Raw genomic sequence first — 16223 nt, forward strand, 5'->3', positions numbered from 1 at the left:
TGTAGGTCTTCGTTACGGTTGTGGTTTTTACGTCAAGCAAGATTCTGCCGATCCTCGATCATCTACCCTTTACTTAGGAAAACAAACTCAGGTAGCCTTATATCTATTTTTAACTAAACAGTTTACAAGCGAAAATCAAAATAATACTATAATGGTAACCTCGTGCTGAGAATACATTTAAACATCCAGGCGTGGATATCCCTGCAGAAAATAAAAAGAATGATCCATCCATAGAGGTTTCTTCTTGTCTTCAGCTCTCGATCATCATACGCAAGAAAAGTATTACCGCGTTGCATATTAATCAGTTATTCTGTCCCGTGTGATAACAGACGGTCATGTTCGATTCAATCCGTAGATGTTTAACGAAATTTCTCGAAACTGCAAAAAAGCGACACGGCGTATTTAATAACATTAGCAAGCCGTCGCCATTGTTGCTTGTGTTGTTATATTAGCTGCTGCTAGCAATGCGTTTGATCCGCGCGTTTAACTAAGCTGCCCATGATCTTTACATTGGTTCCGCTTAAATGAGACAACGCTTAGTCATAATGGAACCATGTGTTTACAGATGTGTAACAATGGTGCAGTCATATCAAACTTGTTCTTACAAGGACCATACAGCCGGAATCGATGCAAGCAGACCATGTAACACATTCACGTGTAGCATTTTCCCCTGGTCCTTATTAAAACTTACCTCCTGTATGATGCGCGCGATGGTACGTATCCATCAAGTAAATGCTATCGCATAGTAACTCCAATTGATCACACAATGCGGAATTCGCTAACGGGAGCTATATATACTTTATTTACAATTTAGACGATTGCGTCAAAGATACGATTCACCACTAAAGACATGTCCATCCTAGGTATAGTGTAAAAAAAAATAGATTTAATCTTACCAAGCGTCTTGTTTATTGCTAAAAATCGTTTTGGTAAGAGCGTGGAATTAACGGCGTATTGACGCATCCACTCTGCAACGGAAGCTAGCTTCTGTATTTGATACCTTTACATACTTATCCGACATAATTTTCTTACGAACACACGCATTATTATTTATATTGTTCTGTTCGTTTATCTTTTTGGCAGCCTGCATCTCTAGTTCAGGTAGATCCGCCCGTACTGGTAGCCTGTGGCCAAAATGTCATCTATGTATGCACATATTATCCATAAGCTGCTACTGACGCCATCAATGAGGGTCCTCGTTGCATTGGTCGCGCATAGTATCGTGGAAAAAATAGGGGTCCACTCGCCAAGTGCCTTGTCTTCAGAGAAACTTTAAAAGCAGATAGTACAAGCCATGGCAAACAGTAGATTTGAGGCTGACGGCGCGAGCCAGGTGATGAAATAAAGGCGCAGGCTTTCGTTCGCTTAATACTATTTCAGCCAGTCGAAGGGTAGAAAAATGAAGGAAGAGCGGAACGAGCGAGTTCTTGGGTTGAAGGACCAGAAGCAGAGGTCGTAATAAAAAGAGCCTGAGTTGTCCAGATCATTTGACGTTGTCGCTAAACGATCTTCTTTATATTCTTTATTTGAGTTCATGTTTTTTTGCCTTTCGAAAAACTGAATGGCGGCATGCTTTCGCCTTTCGTTCAGCAAAAAAGGTCGCGTGTGAGCATATTTGTTTTGACGGAAATAACGACACGAAGAAAAACAACGATGTACGAGCGAAATAGCGAAAAAGGATAGGGGCTCGTCGAAAATAGCCGACTTTCAGGAGAAGACGGACCTGGGAAAATAGCGTCATCCGTGTCATGTTAAAATAGGAAATAACCGTCATCACCCGTATCGAAAGCGATTTTATCCATAAGGTTAGCAGGCATTGTTTTACGATACCGGAAGCTCTAGTACTGTTCTTGTTAAACTTGTTGGAACAACTGAAAGAGATCGAAAATTGTCAGCGTTAGTTTCAAATGTATATAATTGTTGCTTCTAACTAACCTTGGTCTTCGGCAAGAGTCCTGGCGGCCTGGTGGCGGCAAGCGCCAAGTAAAACCCACCCATATGCGTCGAATTCATAGTACGCCAAATGCGGCCCACCTATTCGAACTCCACCAGACGTTATTGCTAGTCATGATGCAAAATCCATGTATTTCAAATAAAAATCGCTATTTCCAGATGAGCCGTATTCGATACAGCCCTAACACAGCCTCCTCGTTTATATAGGTTTTTTTTGGGTTAGGCGAGAAGGTATACACGTATTTTTCGACGTGAACGTTGCTTCTATTCTCGATGCTCAGTGTCGTCCTCTATAACATTTCGCTTCAACGTGACGCGCTCAACGCGAACGTTTTCCCAAACTTTCAGCCCCCCGATTCTATTCATGGTTGTTCGAAGTCTTTACAAAATATGTAGAACGCTGGCTATGCAGTTTCAGCAATTTTTTACAACTGCTCTCTAATATCTGACTAATTCCTAACCAAAATTGCCTTCTCGAAAAAATCGTTGTGTAGAGCGGTGCGTCAGGACATTGGTTTTCCAATAAAACGCTACAGATGAACGGCAGCGACGTCGTACTCAGGGGGCCGGCCGCAGCTCGTTCTCATTCGGCGAAATCAATATCTCAACACAGTTTCGGCATCAAGCTCACGACTGGGAATCTTTCTTTCGGCTCGATCTCGTCGAAGGCGGGGCAGGATCAACATAGACGACGACGACGCGACCACTATTTCTACTACGTATGTACACGTATCTATAAGAGTGTAAAACGACTGCTGTCGTTTCATACCTTGTTGTTGTGGTCTTGTTCATCCATCTACGTACATTCTATTCTACAGCGTCATCAGCACTAGTTAAATAGGAGGATGAGAGGCTTACCGTCTCAACAACAGGAGGAGCCATCGCACGTCTTCTGCTCCCGTTGCTACAACGGTGGCGACTGCTGCTGCTGCTGCTGATGTTGATGTAACTATTGCCATTGAACAGTGGCAAAGCAAACGAAGACAACCCGAATCAACGATCCAACTCAAGCGGTGGCAGCAGTAGCAGCAATGGCGAAATGTTGGGATCGTGACTTTAGCGTCAAGCATTGGTCCAGACGCTGGCCCCCAGCGCGTGACATTCTAGCTCAATTCATGTTGTCGTCGTCTACAGCATACGATACCATACACATAGCAGAGAGACAGATGGACGGCCGCACTTAAAGACAGATCCTTAAAGCATACGGATATACTACCAACTTAACAGGCCAAATACGAGATCATCACGATCATAATCATCATCATATGCGTCAACAACAACAACATCATCATCGGCCACAACAGACGAACCAGTCAGCTCTCCAGCAGAGGTTTTCCTCTCTCGCCGTCGATTTTTTCACTGTTTCACAGACGCGTTTCGAAGCTGCTGGAGTCGGACTTTAATTCATCTTTCTCGTACTAAGTAACTGACAGGTATTAGCTGACCGATAGGTCGTAGCTAAAATCGTAATGGTGGCGATGCCGGTGCTGGTAGAAGCAAAACGTACTACGGCTATCGAATACCGACAAACGACACGAGCCCATACACACATACGTACGCACGCACGCACGCACGCATGCATGCATGCCTCTTGTCGTGCGCTCTATAGTGCGTTTTTCTGAGTGTGTCTATCTGCTGATGATGCGTAGATAATACGTTAGTAGTTGAGAAAGTCCGATGTACAAAAGTGTCAGCGTCAATTTAGTTCGTTGTCTGTTTTCTCTCTAACGTATTTGAATGTTCATCGGCTGCTATTTTTTTGTAGTATTTTCATTTACTCGGCTTGTGCTTATGCAAGTATGCCTGTGTGTCGGTACGCTCATATTTACTTTCGTGTATGACTCCGTTAATCGAGATGGAGTGGCAATAGTGCTGGAGATTCAGGGGCAACACGTTTCCCGTCCGAATCTAACTGGGCACATGCAAATTGGTGCGGTACCGTGATTAACTCTATTACATATTAATATACTATATAAATATATTTATGAACTTACCGAGACAACACAGACTTATAAAGATACTTCTCTCTAGAATAGATCTCGGTTCGAGGAATTCGAATTGGCAATAGTTTATACTGTACACGAATACAGTTTAGAGCGTCGCATCAAAAATGTTTGTCAAAAATGCTAGCCACGACAAGTATAGGGAAATGAAATCCTTGATCACGTGGCTATGTGTATATGTGTCAGGTCGTAGCAGGTAATTTCAGTAGCAGATCGTGTCCTGGTGTGTCGTACGATAATAGTCAAGCCGGTTCGACCAACGAAACGAAAGCGAGGAAAAATCACCAATACGAAGCCATTTGTATTACGAGTACTCTGGTAGTTGTAGATCCAGATTGCTACGGGGTGGAGCAGTACATAGAGTCGAAAAGGAAGGGGCAAGAAGGAGCTGCATCGGATTGAAGCGCTTCACGCGTTCATTCATTTATTGAATCCAGGCAATGACCATTACAACCAGCATCATTGAATAACATCGAAGATGACTGGTGGTGATGATGATGCGGAACAAGCGAAAGTTAGACAAACTCGTCGTATAGTGTACATGCGTACTTGGGCCCTGAGGGGCTCCACCAGCAGGCCAAAACAACATGATAGGATCAATAAGGCATGCATGATGAGAAACAACATGCTCTCGCTATGGTAATCGTATTTTTTTGACATCAACGCGATGCTGGTAGACTCAATGATGTAAGCGTTTGGTTCATTTCTACGTATCGCATCAGATCAGTGTGACATTTGTCACCTTGTGAGACAAATAGTGTTAGCAAAAATGCTGGCCTACAAGAATTCATCTGTCGGCGGATCCGTTGGTTAAACGACATTAAAGCATGGTAAAAATAGCTTAGAAAAGGTCTCAACCAATGTGGAAGAAAGGACAGCTTACAGAAACAATATGAGTTCCAATGCAAACCTCTAGTAGATCATTGTACCTTAGACTTGAATGAGAGAAATAAAGATTAACCTATTTTTTTAGCTAAAAATAATAAATCGAAATATCTAGTGAACAGATATTGTATTTTTATGAGAATCTACCTTAGGTACTTGGCGGACCAACTATTTTTAGCAGTTGTCATATATTTATGAACTTTGTCATTTCGTACGCATGTATATATATATATATATATATATATATATATATAAGCCATATAACATCTCCAAATGCGACGCCTCCATACGATCACACACTGAGATTTACGTCGTTCGTTTATGACGTCAGTAGCTAATACGCTGACGTTTATGATATGATCGGTGTTACGCTTAATGTTACTGCGGTTGCTGTTATAATTATTGCGGTCGCGACTATACAACTTGTCTGAACAGCGTAATATGTACGCAAGCATCTATTAGTAAATTTAACACAGAACGCTGAGGCAGTGGTATTGCATCGTCAGTACCAAATATTACTTTATTATGAACGAGCCGTTACCGGTACTGACAGGTGTGATGAGCTCTGAGTGATGGTGTCACAATGTCATCATCGTGATCACTATTATCAGCATTGGTATCAGGCTTCTAGTAGGTCCGCTACCAGCCACTAAGGCCACTAGATACTGCCGTTGCCTAAACCATCATCGATACGATTGTCAGTGTGGCCCATTATCAGAGCCCACTGACAGTTGTTCTACGACGTCGTTTAGCCGCGATTATTTTTCGGCGGGCACTCGTCGTATAATCAACAGCTATCGATTACAGTATCTGCCACCCTTGCAGCCGCCTTCATGCCCTAGACGTATGAAATTGGCAATTTACGCTGGTCTGGCGGGCTAGCGGGGCTAAGTCGACGGCGCGCAAATTTAATTCATCGATGGCGTTGGACGATGACTTCACGAACGAAGGCATTGTTCCTGGAATAAGCCACAGCTGGCGTCGTGGCTGCTTGCGTTACATTTTCTCCTATGCGCCGCCCTTTGGCTGAACGCGCGGTTGCCACCGCACCAAAATACAGGAACAGCGCACCTTTGCGCGTCGTCAACCGCGCGAAGTGTTGGGACGGCTGTGGCAGGCGTATCCGTTGACTATATGCAATATGCTTATATGTCCACTGTGGACGTCATTTGTGCCGCAATCAGCCGCTCGAAAGCACCATTAGCAACCGGTGCGTCACTCAAACATCACATGCATCTATGGGCTTCCACGTGAATACATGCTGATATCCAATGTCCTCCTTACTATGCTACTGTGTTACAGCTTTTTTCGTTAATGCAGCATGGCAGACTCGGTTGTAGCGGAACAAGTACGTTTATATAGAAACATATACCGTAGACTGCTGTGCTTTTGTAAGCACACCTGTCTCGCTCAACTGATAGGCGTATAATACCACGTGTTGATCACACATGGTTTAATCGCACGAATCATAATAGGAGTGCCTTTCGTATATTCCTTTTTGTATATTTCATATATGTTTATCACCCACTTAGCTAGGGAAAACTGCAGCCGCTTTCGATGCTACCAGCGGCGGCAATAGGACCACCATTATTCATGTGATTGTTATCGCCCTATGCTATAAACCTACGCATTTATTGCCTTGCAACGGGGTATCGTATTTACCTTTTTTCATTGTGCCCCACTGGCTTCCGCCGGCCATCCATCACTTCCGATTTAATCGACGTTGGTGAAGAGGCAGGATTGACGGCCTATATATTTAAACGTCTATGATCAATGACAACTGTCAAGTGACACGGGTTTAGAAACCCGCTTTGCATCGTGAAAAGTCGTATCTTTGCTGCCTAGCTATCAGAATTCTGCCATACACTTGGGCCTGTGCTACATTTCTGTCAATGGTAGATGCGTTTACGTTCGTTGCGTTTAAGCAGTGGTACTGGTAGTTGTATACTATATATGCTTTCGGCAAAAAGTGCAGGAAGAAACATGACAGGTTTTCGAAGTAGACGCCTCCTTTTCGGTTTTCCGGTGAACTATCGATATTACTTCAAAACCGCTCACGCGGTCGACGCTAGACGCAAGCACATACATACATACATACATACATACATACATGGACTTTGTAGAATTGCCGTTCATTGACACTGCTACTCCAGAAGCAGGTCCACGCTGTTTCGAGCTAGCTATACAGATATACCAAGATACGAACAACGGTAGTGCGCAAAATACTATTTTTTAGCGGACGTACGTTATTCTGTTTATTTGATTTTACGTCCCTTGTTCATACGCTGCTGCAATCTGCATTCGATCGAATCAAACGTACATTTTCCGTATTTTCTTTTTTATTTTGTTGTTCGTAAAATATCGTAACTTGTACTATTTTGGTGTCCTGTCGTGCTTCTGTTTTCCTTTCAAACTTCGTTTGAACCCGCAGTGTTCACGCACTACGCATCGACCCGTGCGACACGAAACAAACAACAACGACTTCGAATGGCCACAGTCGCTGCTTAGCAAAAGATCTTATTATTGGAAGATAGTGAAGTTCTGTGAGCGCTAAACGAAAAAAAAAAAAAAAGCCTCAAATGCGCCTATAGTAATCTGCTCGTGCTACCTGTTACTTATCGGCCTTATCAAATAGCTTCTATACATTACATCCATCACCATTTTTGTACTTGCAAAATATTGCCGAGGTAGCAATGTGGGGTGTTGCGCGAAAAGAGGCATTGAAGCCGCGTAAAACATCCAGTAGAGCAAAAACTGCCCAGAGCCCAAATTTCAGCTGATTTATAAACCTTCCCAGCCCGGAATGGACAAATCGTTTCAATCAGTTTGTCAAATCGATACCTTACTACGGTTTGGACATGTGCAACCGGCTACGCAGATATGCGCTGTAAACAGCCGCGCTCGGACTGAACTAGATACCGTTCGATCTTTTCTATTAGCCCTCTGCAGCGTCTTTCTCGTTTTCAGCCTTTTTTTTTTATATATATATATTTACAAAATCTGTTCATCAGGCTATGTGTGTGTTTATGCTGTTCAGAAATTCGACTCTCCGCATGCATTTTGTGTGTATATGTGCGTGTGAGTGTGTGTGTGTGTGTGTGTGTGTGTATATCTCTTCTTGGTTTGTGGCGTAACTCCGTTCAAGAACTTATCTGTACTCTGTTGGCTGGCTATCCAGAAAGGACCGACAGTAAAAACAAAGTACAAGGCTTCCGAAAAGCGATGCTTTAGCAATGACCCCCGTCTTAGAACAGCCATTCCGGCTGTGTACGTTTGCCAGAGATGGAGCCGAGACGTGATGGTGGACTCAACTAACAGCGTCAGCGGCGCTTGAGCATCGAAAACTGCACGCGAAGAAAGTCGCGAGTTAAAGTCAGTGATTATCCATGTCGCGCCAGCCGGACAACAACTCGACGCTAAGCTTCGCAATAGCACGGCGGCCTAGGGAACGAAGTTCGATGTTTAGAACAGTCTTCTGTATACAGCCTGGCTGTTCAATCAGTCCTACTACCTATAGAGGTAGTACGCGAGGACTGATCGCGCAGAAGTAAGGCAATGCAAACTTATGTTGTGTTCGTTTTCGAGTCAAAACACCAGCAACGATTTGTCTTGTTTGCTAGACATCGATCGATGGCGTCCTGCTGGGTTGTAGTCCACACAGTACTAGATCTGTCGCTATTTCATGTACGCAGGAGAATTGGAACCTTACCGTGTCCAACAGAATCAGAAAACAACAACATATCTAGTAGAAGTGTCCATGTATAACTGGCAATAATGTGGTAGATACAGGCGTGACGTCTTTAATAAACCTGATTCAAGCATAAATCTCACTCATTCTTTGATAACTTTGGATAGACATTAAGTGGAAGATCCTGAAGCTGAATGAGGCGGCGGAAAATCCAAGTAGTGACTTATGTGAGGAGGTATATGTACTTAAAAGTGAATTTTCAATAAATCGGTATAGCTTTTATATTATGTACGTTTCTAATTTCCAGATAATTGACGCTATATAATATAGAGATTCTGTTACTCGACACGAGCACAGTCGCGCTCGGCTATTTCTATAAGAGTTAACGAATTGCCGAACCGTTGCTTCCTCCGTGCGCGTACAAATTTAGTCAACAAACGCTTCTTTTAGAGAGAGAAACGAGTGAGAGAGAAAGCGGGTCGCGCTTCCGCCGGGGTCAGGATGCTCGGTGAGGTTAGCGCCAGCGACGGTGTCGTTCCGATGAACTTCGCCGGATCGGAAGAGATCGAAGTTGTTGTTGTGATGATGACAGCGGTGGCAACGGTGGCTGTGTTGACGGTAGACAACGATGTCAATCGAAGTTGCAGAGTCTCGCTCGTCCGACGCGGCCGACACGGTTCACTAACCACGTCTCTAGCGATGCCGTGATTCAAGTTCATCCTAACTGTCGCGCTGCCAACTGCGATCCCCTGAAAGAATCGAATTGAAGGCCCAGCAAAATCTACATATCTGATGAGAAATGATGGGCGCCGCCGTCGACGGCTCCTGCCTATTCGCATGCCTGTCTACAAAAGCTTCAACTTGCCGTTAAGGATCAGATCAACCTGAATTGGAGAGCTTTTCCGTCTGATGAGGATGAGTTGCTTCTGTCCTGATCAAACGAAGCACGTGAGAGATACTCTGTGAAGGAGTAAGAGAGAGTGATTGACTGAACCAATGTGTTGAAATATACGGCACGCTATTCATCAGTAGTATTCGTTCGTCTGCAGCAGTTTGTAGTCCAGAGAATAGACGCAAATCTAACACTACTCGTAAGCACCCACGAACAGCAGAGCCATTTATCTGATAACATTGGGGATGAGAGAACAAAATATGGCCAGTAAGTTGAACGTTAATGCGTAACTTATCAATACGAGTAACTTAGCTGAATATAAGACGAGTATTATCGCCTAGAAATTTGTAACAGAATTACCTTATTATAGATCTATGTGTGTTAAAATATGTTTTGAACACGACCCTCGTCAAAGTATAGCAGTTAAGCAGAACCACGCTACTGCCCCAGATATTTCGACGGTCGGAAAAGAGGTAGCGCCCTCTGGGATACTCAAGAATAAATACCTATTTTTTTGTTATTCAATTAAAAAAAAGCGTCTTTTTTTTTTTATCAAATGCATAATAAAATAGCAGAAAAATTGACGGATGCATATTTAAGTCGCAAGATAAATTTTCAGTATGATACATTCATATCTATTATGTCTACCTAACTTTAACCAGGCATTGGCAACACCTAGAACGTATTGTTGCAGAGATCCGCGTAACCTTTTTCGGCCACTTATCAGGTAGCTAATTTGTGTTCTGCCTTACTACAGATGCGAATTCTGATTCTCGCTTGGTCTGAAGCCTTTTAGAATACTTTTTTTAAATTAATTACATTTAAAAAAAATAATTAAAAATAAATATTTTCAATCGTATTTAAACAAGTTTTTTTTTCGGTTAAGCGACGGTGACAAAAAATTCGACGTATCCATACATGGGACAGATTAACCTAGCTACTATAACACCAACAACGTATTATCACTATAATCAACAGCCATTTGACTATATCACACGTTCCGTAATCATATGTAGACGATAGAAAAATAAAGGTAAATTAAAACAATGAATACGTCATGTCACGATATGGACAACTGTATTTTGCCACTCCATATAGGTTGGCCTATTTTCTATATCTCGCATTCACGGTTCGCTTTGCTTTATTCTATAATGAAAGACAAAGAACTTTCTTTAGCAGACGCTGACATCAATGACGGCAAGCTACCTTCTCTAGGGTCGACATTATCTTCTTGTGGCAGTGAGCAGTAGGCTCATATTGGCAATCACCAAAACTACCATCGCAAACGTCAGCTCTTCCTATATTCGATTGACTGCCATCACCATGCACATACCTCACCTCTTCGTATGATTCTATCCTTCTTTTAGCTGACCGCTGAGTTTTTCGGCGACAGCACGGCCACGGTCCTGCTCAGTATGGTAGCCATTTGCACCAGGTAACAAAATAGATTTTTCTAAAACCACGACGGCTACCATCTTTAGGATCTGCAGAAACGGCTGCAGAAGCAGGAGCAATACAAGGCACGACGACGACGACGACGACAAACATACGGTGTCTTCTCCTTCTTTTTTGTTCAAATGACGTTCCCTTCTCGTCCGTGTAGCGCGCCGTTAGAAGAGATATACGCGAGCGCCCGTGCCACCGTCGTGCGTGAACCGCATGGTATGCTATGCCAATCAGCTACGTCGGCAGTAGTAGTTGTGTCAGTACAAAGTAGCACTACATATAGGCAGTGCTGCCAAATTTCGAAGCAACGACGACGCCTGCCGCTGTTGCCTACGCTGCTGCAGCCACCGCTTAGACAGAGGCGCAGCTCTTCATCGTAGTCGCATCTTGCGGCGGTACTTCGATTCGACTTCATTCGTTCGTTACGACGTCGTAGTAAAATCGGTAGTAGTGGGCCCCTCATTGATCCCACGGCGGCTGCAGGATTTTGCCTGTCGGTCGGACGCGCAGTCCTAGAGCATCGCTTCTATTGGCGTCTCGCGCCGGCAGAAGCAGGAGAACAAGAAGGAGCAAACACCAGAAAGACCAACGATCTTGCCACCCGATGGCCGCGGCAGCACTAACATCATCATCAGTATCATCAGATCAACAGCAGCAGCAATGAACAGCAGCTCAGACAACTTCTGCTGATGCTGTTGATGGTGGACATGCTACCGCTGTATATCTGTCGTCCGACATTTCTGAGCTCGTTCCCCATCCTCCCTGTTTCTGTTTCTTACTTGGTCCTACTGCTCTGCTTGGGCAGGCATCTCAATATGGCACAGCCGATTGCAGGACTACAAAAACTCAGACAGCAGTACCGTCGTCCGAAATACTACAGCTGCCATAATATTGAACATATTTTCTGCTTTGCGGAGAAGGCCTTGGGCCTATTTGCTTCTACATAAGTCTAGTATATGTCTGCGTTTACCCCATGGCCACGCATAGGCAGGAATGGGACGGACAGGCAAAACTGTCGTATAGAGCCGAGCGGTGTCTCAGTCACATCCACTACAAGAGCGGCATCTTCAGCTACGGCATTTCACGGGCGATAGATGTGGCAGTTGAGCGTTGCGCATCCTCGGTAATGGCGATAGCAACAACGCTAGTAATCCTAACACCGGTCTATATAGGAGCAGCGAGAAGGCAAAATATCTGCTAAATGCTGATGACAATGTGAAAATATCGAACAGTTATAGTGGAAGAAATGAACTAAGCTTCACCAGAGCGAAGATGCGCCAACGGCGGCGGACCATTGTAGGCACGTTGGTAGCTAGACAGACAGAAAGCGACAGCAGCAGATAGTACCTACTGCTGACGAGGAGTGCCTGCTACTGAATCATTACAAAGTATCAGTAAATCATTACGTAATTGGGTTCACGTTCTGGACACTGGCGAAACCAGTGTCGCGGTAGATTCGCGCGAAACACCCGTAAATGAATCTGAAATGTATAATTTTTTAGAGAAAGAACCACCTGGTTGTGTAGCATCATAGCACCCGTACTGTGCCAGCGCTACTCTACGGGAAAAGGAAAAAGTCACATGCGCTGATTGTAACACGTTGGCGTTCGATGTGATTTAGCGCATAGGTATGGCTTTAAATCAGAGGTGATATCGACCGGGCAACTCTGTGAAGTCGTAGGTTCTGCGTACAGAGATCAGACGTTTGTTTCTACAGCTAAAAGCTTGCTACATTCTCAAGCACATTATGCGAACCCAGTGCGCTCTCTGGGCGTGAAATACTGCAGCAAATATGGGTCCAGTGTGGAAATGTGGGCTAAAAACACCAAATGTAGGCTGTTCAGATACAATTGAAAGAAACCTAGTTGCAGCCTGTCTACTCTTGTACTGAGCGAAAGATAAGGATAACAAATCTTCCACTATAATGCCCGGAGGCACTGAAGCTGGACGTTGCTGGAAGGAAGGAGGTGAGTTTCCAGAACTTACTCCAGTTATACGTCGCTGTAATTAGCTAGGAGAGCTGCGACTTAATTTCGTAGATTTATACAACTCTCAATAAATAGTAAACGGAAAAACATTGGAGAAAAAGTGTTTTTTTTCTTTTTTAATCACTTTCAGTGTTCGCTCATCTAGCGTACGCATCACGGCGGCGACAGGACCAGCAGAGGATGAAACGCAACTTTGAGAATAGTATCAGCTTCGAATAGCCAGTTATAGCAATAAGTGTATGCGTTTGTGACCGAGGTTGGGAGTTCAAGTCGTATAGGTGGTAACATTCAACAGTAGGTCAGACAATTAGAAACAATTGAGCTGCACGCTGAGCTTCAGCGTCGACGGCATCATTCGAACGCCTCTGCGGATTCACGTAACATTCGGCCGGCCTCGTTGTTCCCCAAGCGTTTTCGATTAACTATTCAGATCGCTGTTCGCTAGTTGCTTCCATCTTCATCGGCAGCAGGAATCGTCACAGTCGCTCGTTCTGCAACTTTCCCAGGCAGATGGCGGGTCTGCTGCCATCAGCTTTGGAAAGGGATCACAAAACGGGTTCGTTTCTTAGAGACCGACGGGCACGAGAGAAAAACCTTCGAGTGTCGGATATCTCGAAGGTCGTCCATCTTCATCGTTTAATAGATCGTCATTAGAAAAGGACTACGGGGCCGACGACGTCTACGGAATGCCTGCGTCCTATTTTTACTTGTTAGCTGTTTCTAGCATCGTTGGCTCACGTCCGTTTCGTTGTGTTTGTTCATCTATTTCGGTTTATTATACTTATTCGGAGAAATGGCGCTGATATGGTCGTTAGCTTGTAAACACGATTCACGTGTTTCATTTCCAATTCAACTTCATTAGTTGTACAACCAGTAAAGTGAACGTTAGTGCTGTTATCAAAGCCGAAACCCATCGTATAATGTTGTTCTTCGGTGTTTTCCTGCAGATAGGCGGTGCCAGCTCAACGATAAACTTCTACGTGAAATTGAATGATGGCTTCCATATTGTCCTGGTGCTACAGCTTTTGTTTTGCTTCGACCTAAGCTATTTATCGGCCGAATAATGTCTCAGACGTACATGGAAATATCTCCTTATAAGAAGAATATATTTGCCACAGCGATACGAGCTGTTTGTCCGAAGCAGAAACACGATGCATACGTTCGTTGGGCGACGCTTTCCGTCTGTCCCCGTCAACGTCTGCAATCACTTGCTACAATATGTAAAATACTCATATACTGTATATTATATGTTGTACGGCATTACACGAAAGCAATAAAGCCGTAACAGATTTCATTTGGGTGGGCCACATAATTCGTACCCAATAGACATTGGGTGGAGTTTTTCCCTCTCGCTAGTGATGATCGTTATAATAAGTAGCGGCAGCAGTGATAATAGTTAGATTTCCTGTGATACGTCATGGATCAGCCGGACCCTGATTGAACGATCGAATATCTAGCACAACCTTTACAACGATGTAATGACGATTATTTCTATTATAGAACGTTGCCGATACAATGTGTGTACATGTCTGGTTTGCCGGTTGAATATGTGCACAATTGTGGACCCCGCCCAGATGGGCTTGCGAATTGGCAGCATAAATGAGCGCTAACACTAGGGGGCTGAAGGAGTTCAGCTTGTCGCTTAGGAAATTAGCAAAATAATAAGAGACGGTGGCAGCATGGCCCACGTTTACCGTGCAGTCTACGGAATAAACGTTCGTTTGCTGCCGCTCGACCTATCAATCATAATAGCTACTAGCTCACCGACTGCTCCCGGCAATGGATGACACGAATCGAAACTAATTGGATTGCGGTGCACGTACTAGCCACCTCGAGCTCTCCTTCTCTGGGAGGAAAGATACCGACTGCCATATTACTTTTTTCGTCGTTGTTCCTGCGGCTGCCGTCACTGACGTGCACCAAGGATGCTAAAATGACGAACGCAAAGAGCGTAGTGCTTTTGAGCTACCGCTAGCTGCAGTAGAGGGTTGGGCAAATTAGAAATTCCAGCACGCCCCACACCGGCGCGGACCAACGATTGTTACCAACACGCAATGGCACGACTTCGATTTCGATTACCACTCGGTCGTCGGATAGTTGACCACACATACTATGACGAACAAATCTACAATACAAACAAATGGACGATTAGGATGCAGGGAGTCGAACCGGGAAAATCCAAACTCAGAGAGTCAAAAAGGCCATCAAATATCGGAATTCTATATCATCATATTACGGTTACAAATAAGTATAACGCAGGCATTAATAGCCCCTTAGCAGTTGTTTTGTCTCGAAGGCCTCCACTGCCATTTCGAATTAATTACGCTTCTGTTTTGGATCAAATTGACGCTATATTTGCTGATATTGTTGGCTATATATAAATCTGAGACTCAGCAGAAGTACGTGTTCAGCTCGTACGGTTAGTTGGCGAAGCTAGAATAGTTGTTTCATTCTCCGCATGCGATCGTTTATTGGTTGGAAAAGGGGGCAAACGTTTAACCTTACACGACTATATATTACATACAATAGCAGGTATCTTGTTCGATTTGTCAGATATGATAGTTCCTAGTGAAAACTCTCTTACTGAGAGAATCCCTTTATCTGAAATCGGAGCTTCATCTCCCTAAATATCTAAAGTCTCTAAGATCTACAAAGTAATGTACGAATAGCATATTACACAGTTGTATTTAAGAATGACTTTACCTTTGCATCGGTTGGTTCCTCTGAACGTTTACATTGATGTTCGATCAAAGTGTCAGATGTTTTTCTGCCGCTACACGAACGAAGAACACTGAATGTTTTAATAAGCACAACTATCCATGCAATCGGCGCTGTCAATAATTTTTATCTGTACTTTGAACGTTCACAGAATTACATCAACTACAAATTTGGATTTATCTACTGTACTGTAATTGACCTTATATAGGCACTTGAAACTTACCTACTTCAATTGCTGCTCTTAAATGCAAGTTCGTCATAGGCGTAATCGCGTGATGCACTGCTCCTGGATGGTTATCCAAGCAAAGATCACAATCATGGTTTTTCTAATTGAAAGCTGTATGTACACACAGACGCCCGTATAGAGCTTTTGTCTATTAGTCGTAAAGCGTTGCGCTTGCATATATCTGTAGGAGATATCTAGTCCCAGCCTAATCCAAAGAATCCATTCTTTTCTAGTTTCATTATCTCTACTGTGATCGTTTTCAAGATAAAATGTATGTACAAACAGTACGCTGGACAACTTAGGTCGCCGCCACAATACAACCTAAATAACGATACATAACGTCTTTTTTCATAGATTATGCTTGTGTTTATGTTAGAAATCGTTTATTACCGTTCCATTGAAAGATAAGTGAGATGAATCGATA

The 16223-nt window shown here is 43.7% G+C and overlaps 1 protein-coding gene and 1 long non-coding RNA gene across 8 annotated transcripts; one reads left to right on the plus strand and one right to left on the minus strand.

Moving 5' to 3' along the window:
• Window positions 1–774: 774 nt before the first annotated feature.
• On the minus strand, window positions 775–15791 carry LOC111264756 (uncharacterized). 7 transcript variants are annotated; one of them, XR_015312790.1, is made up of 5 exons: window positions 15559–15791; window positions 14620–14980; window positions 8929–9278; window positions 6504–6589; window positions 775–1871 (listed from the first exon to the last, which is right to left on the minus strand). XR_015312790.1 is itself a non-coding variant. In XM_086970197.1 (4 exons), exons 2-3 carry the CDS (start codon window positions 14725–14727, stop codon window positions 8976–8978), a joined length of 411 nt encoding a protein of 136 aa, XP_086826323.1. In that variant the 5' UTR covers window positions 14728–14980; window positions 15559–15791; the 3' UTR covers window positions 775–1871; window positions 8929–8975. The 7 variants fall into 7 exon arrangements, 1 of the variants encoding a protein (XP_086826323.1); XR_015312794.1 differs by lacking the exon at window positions 14620–14980; XR_015312792.1 differs by lacking the exon at window positions 14620–14980 and having other exon boundaries at window positions 8929–9489.
• On the plus strand, window positions 3569–4960 carry LOC111264757 (uncharacterized). The gene is made up of 2 exons (XR_002683053.2): window positions 3569–3883; window positions 4143–4960. It is a non-coding gene; the product is annotated as an uncharacterized LOC111264757 (long non-coding RNA).
• Window positions 15792–16223: the final 432 nt, after the last annotated feature.

This window comes from Varroa jacobsoni, unplaced genomic scaffold (genome assembly GCF_002532875.2).
Source record: "Varroa jacobsoni isolate VJ856 unplaced genomic scaffold, vjacob_1.0 scaffold_896, whole genome shotgun sequence".
NCBI classification, from domain to species: domain Eukaryota; kingdom Metazoa; phylum Arthropoda; class Arachnida; order Mesostigmata; family Varroidae; genus Varroa; species Varroa jacobsoni.

What these genes read in the sequence shown, in the direction of transcription:
- LOC111264756 (XM_086970197.1), bottom strand. Translation starts at nt 14,727, where the DNA reads ATGGCAGTCGGTATCTTTCCTCCCAGAGAAGGAGAGCTCGAGGTGGCT. An exon ending in TCCATTGCCGGGAGCAGTCG is followed by an intron (nt 9,279 to 14,619) that starts GTGAGCTAGTAG and finishes CGATTCTTTCAG; the next exon opens with GGGATCGCAGTTGGCAGCGC.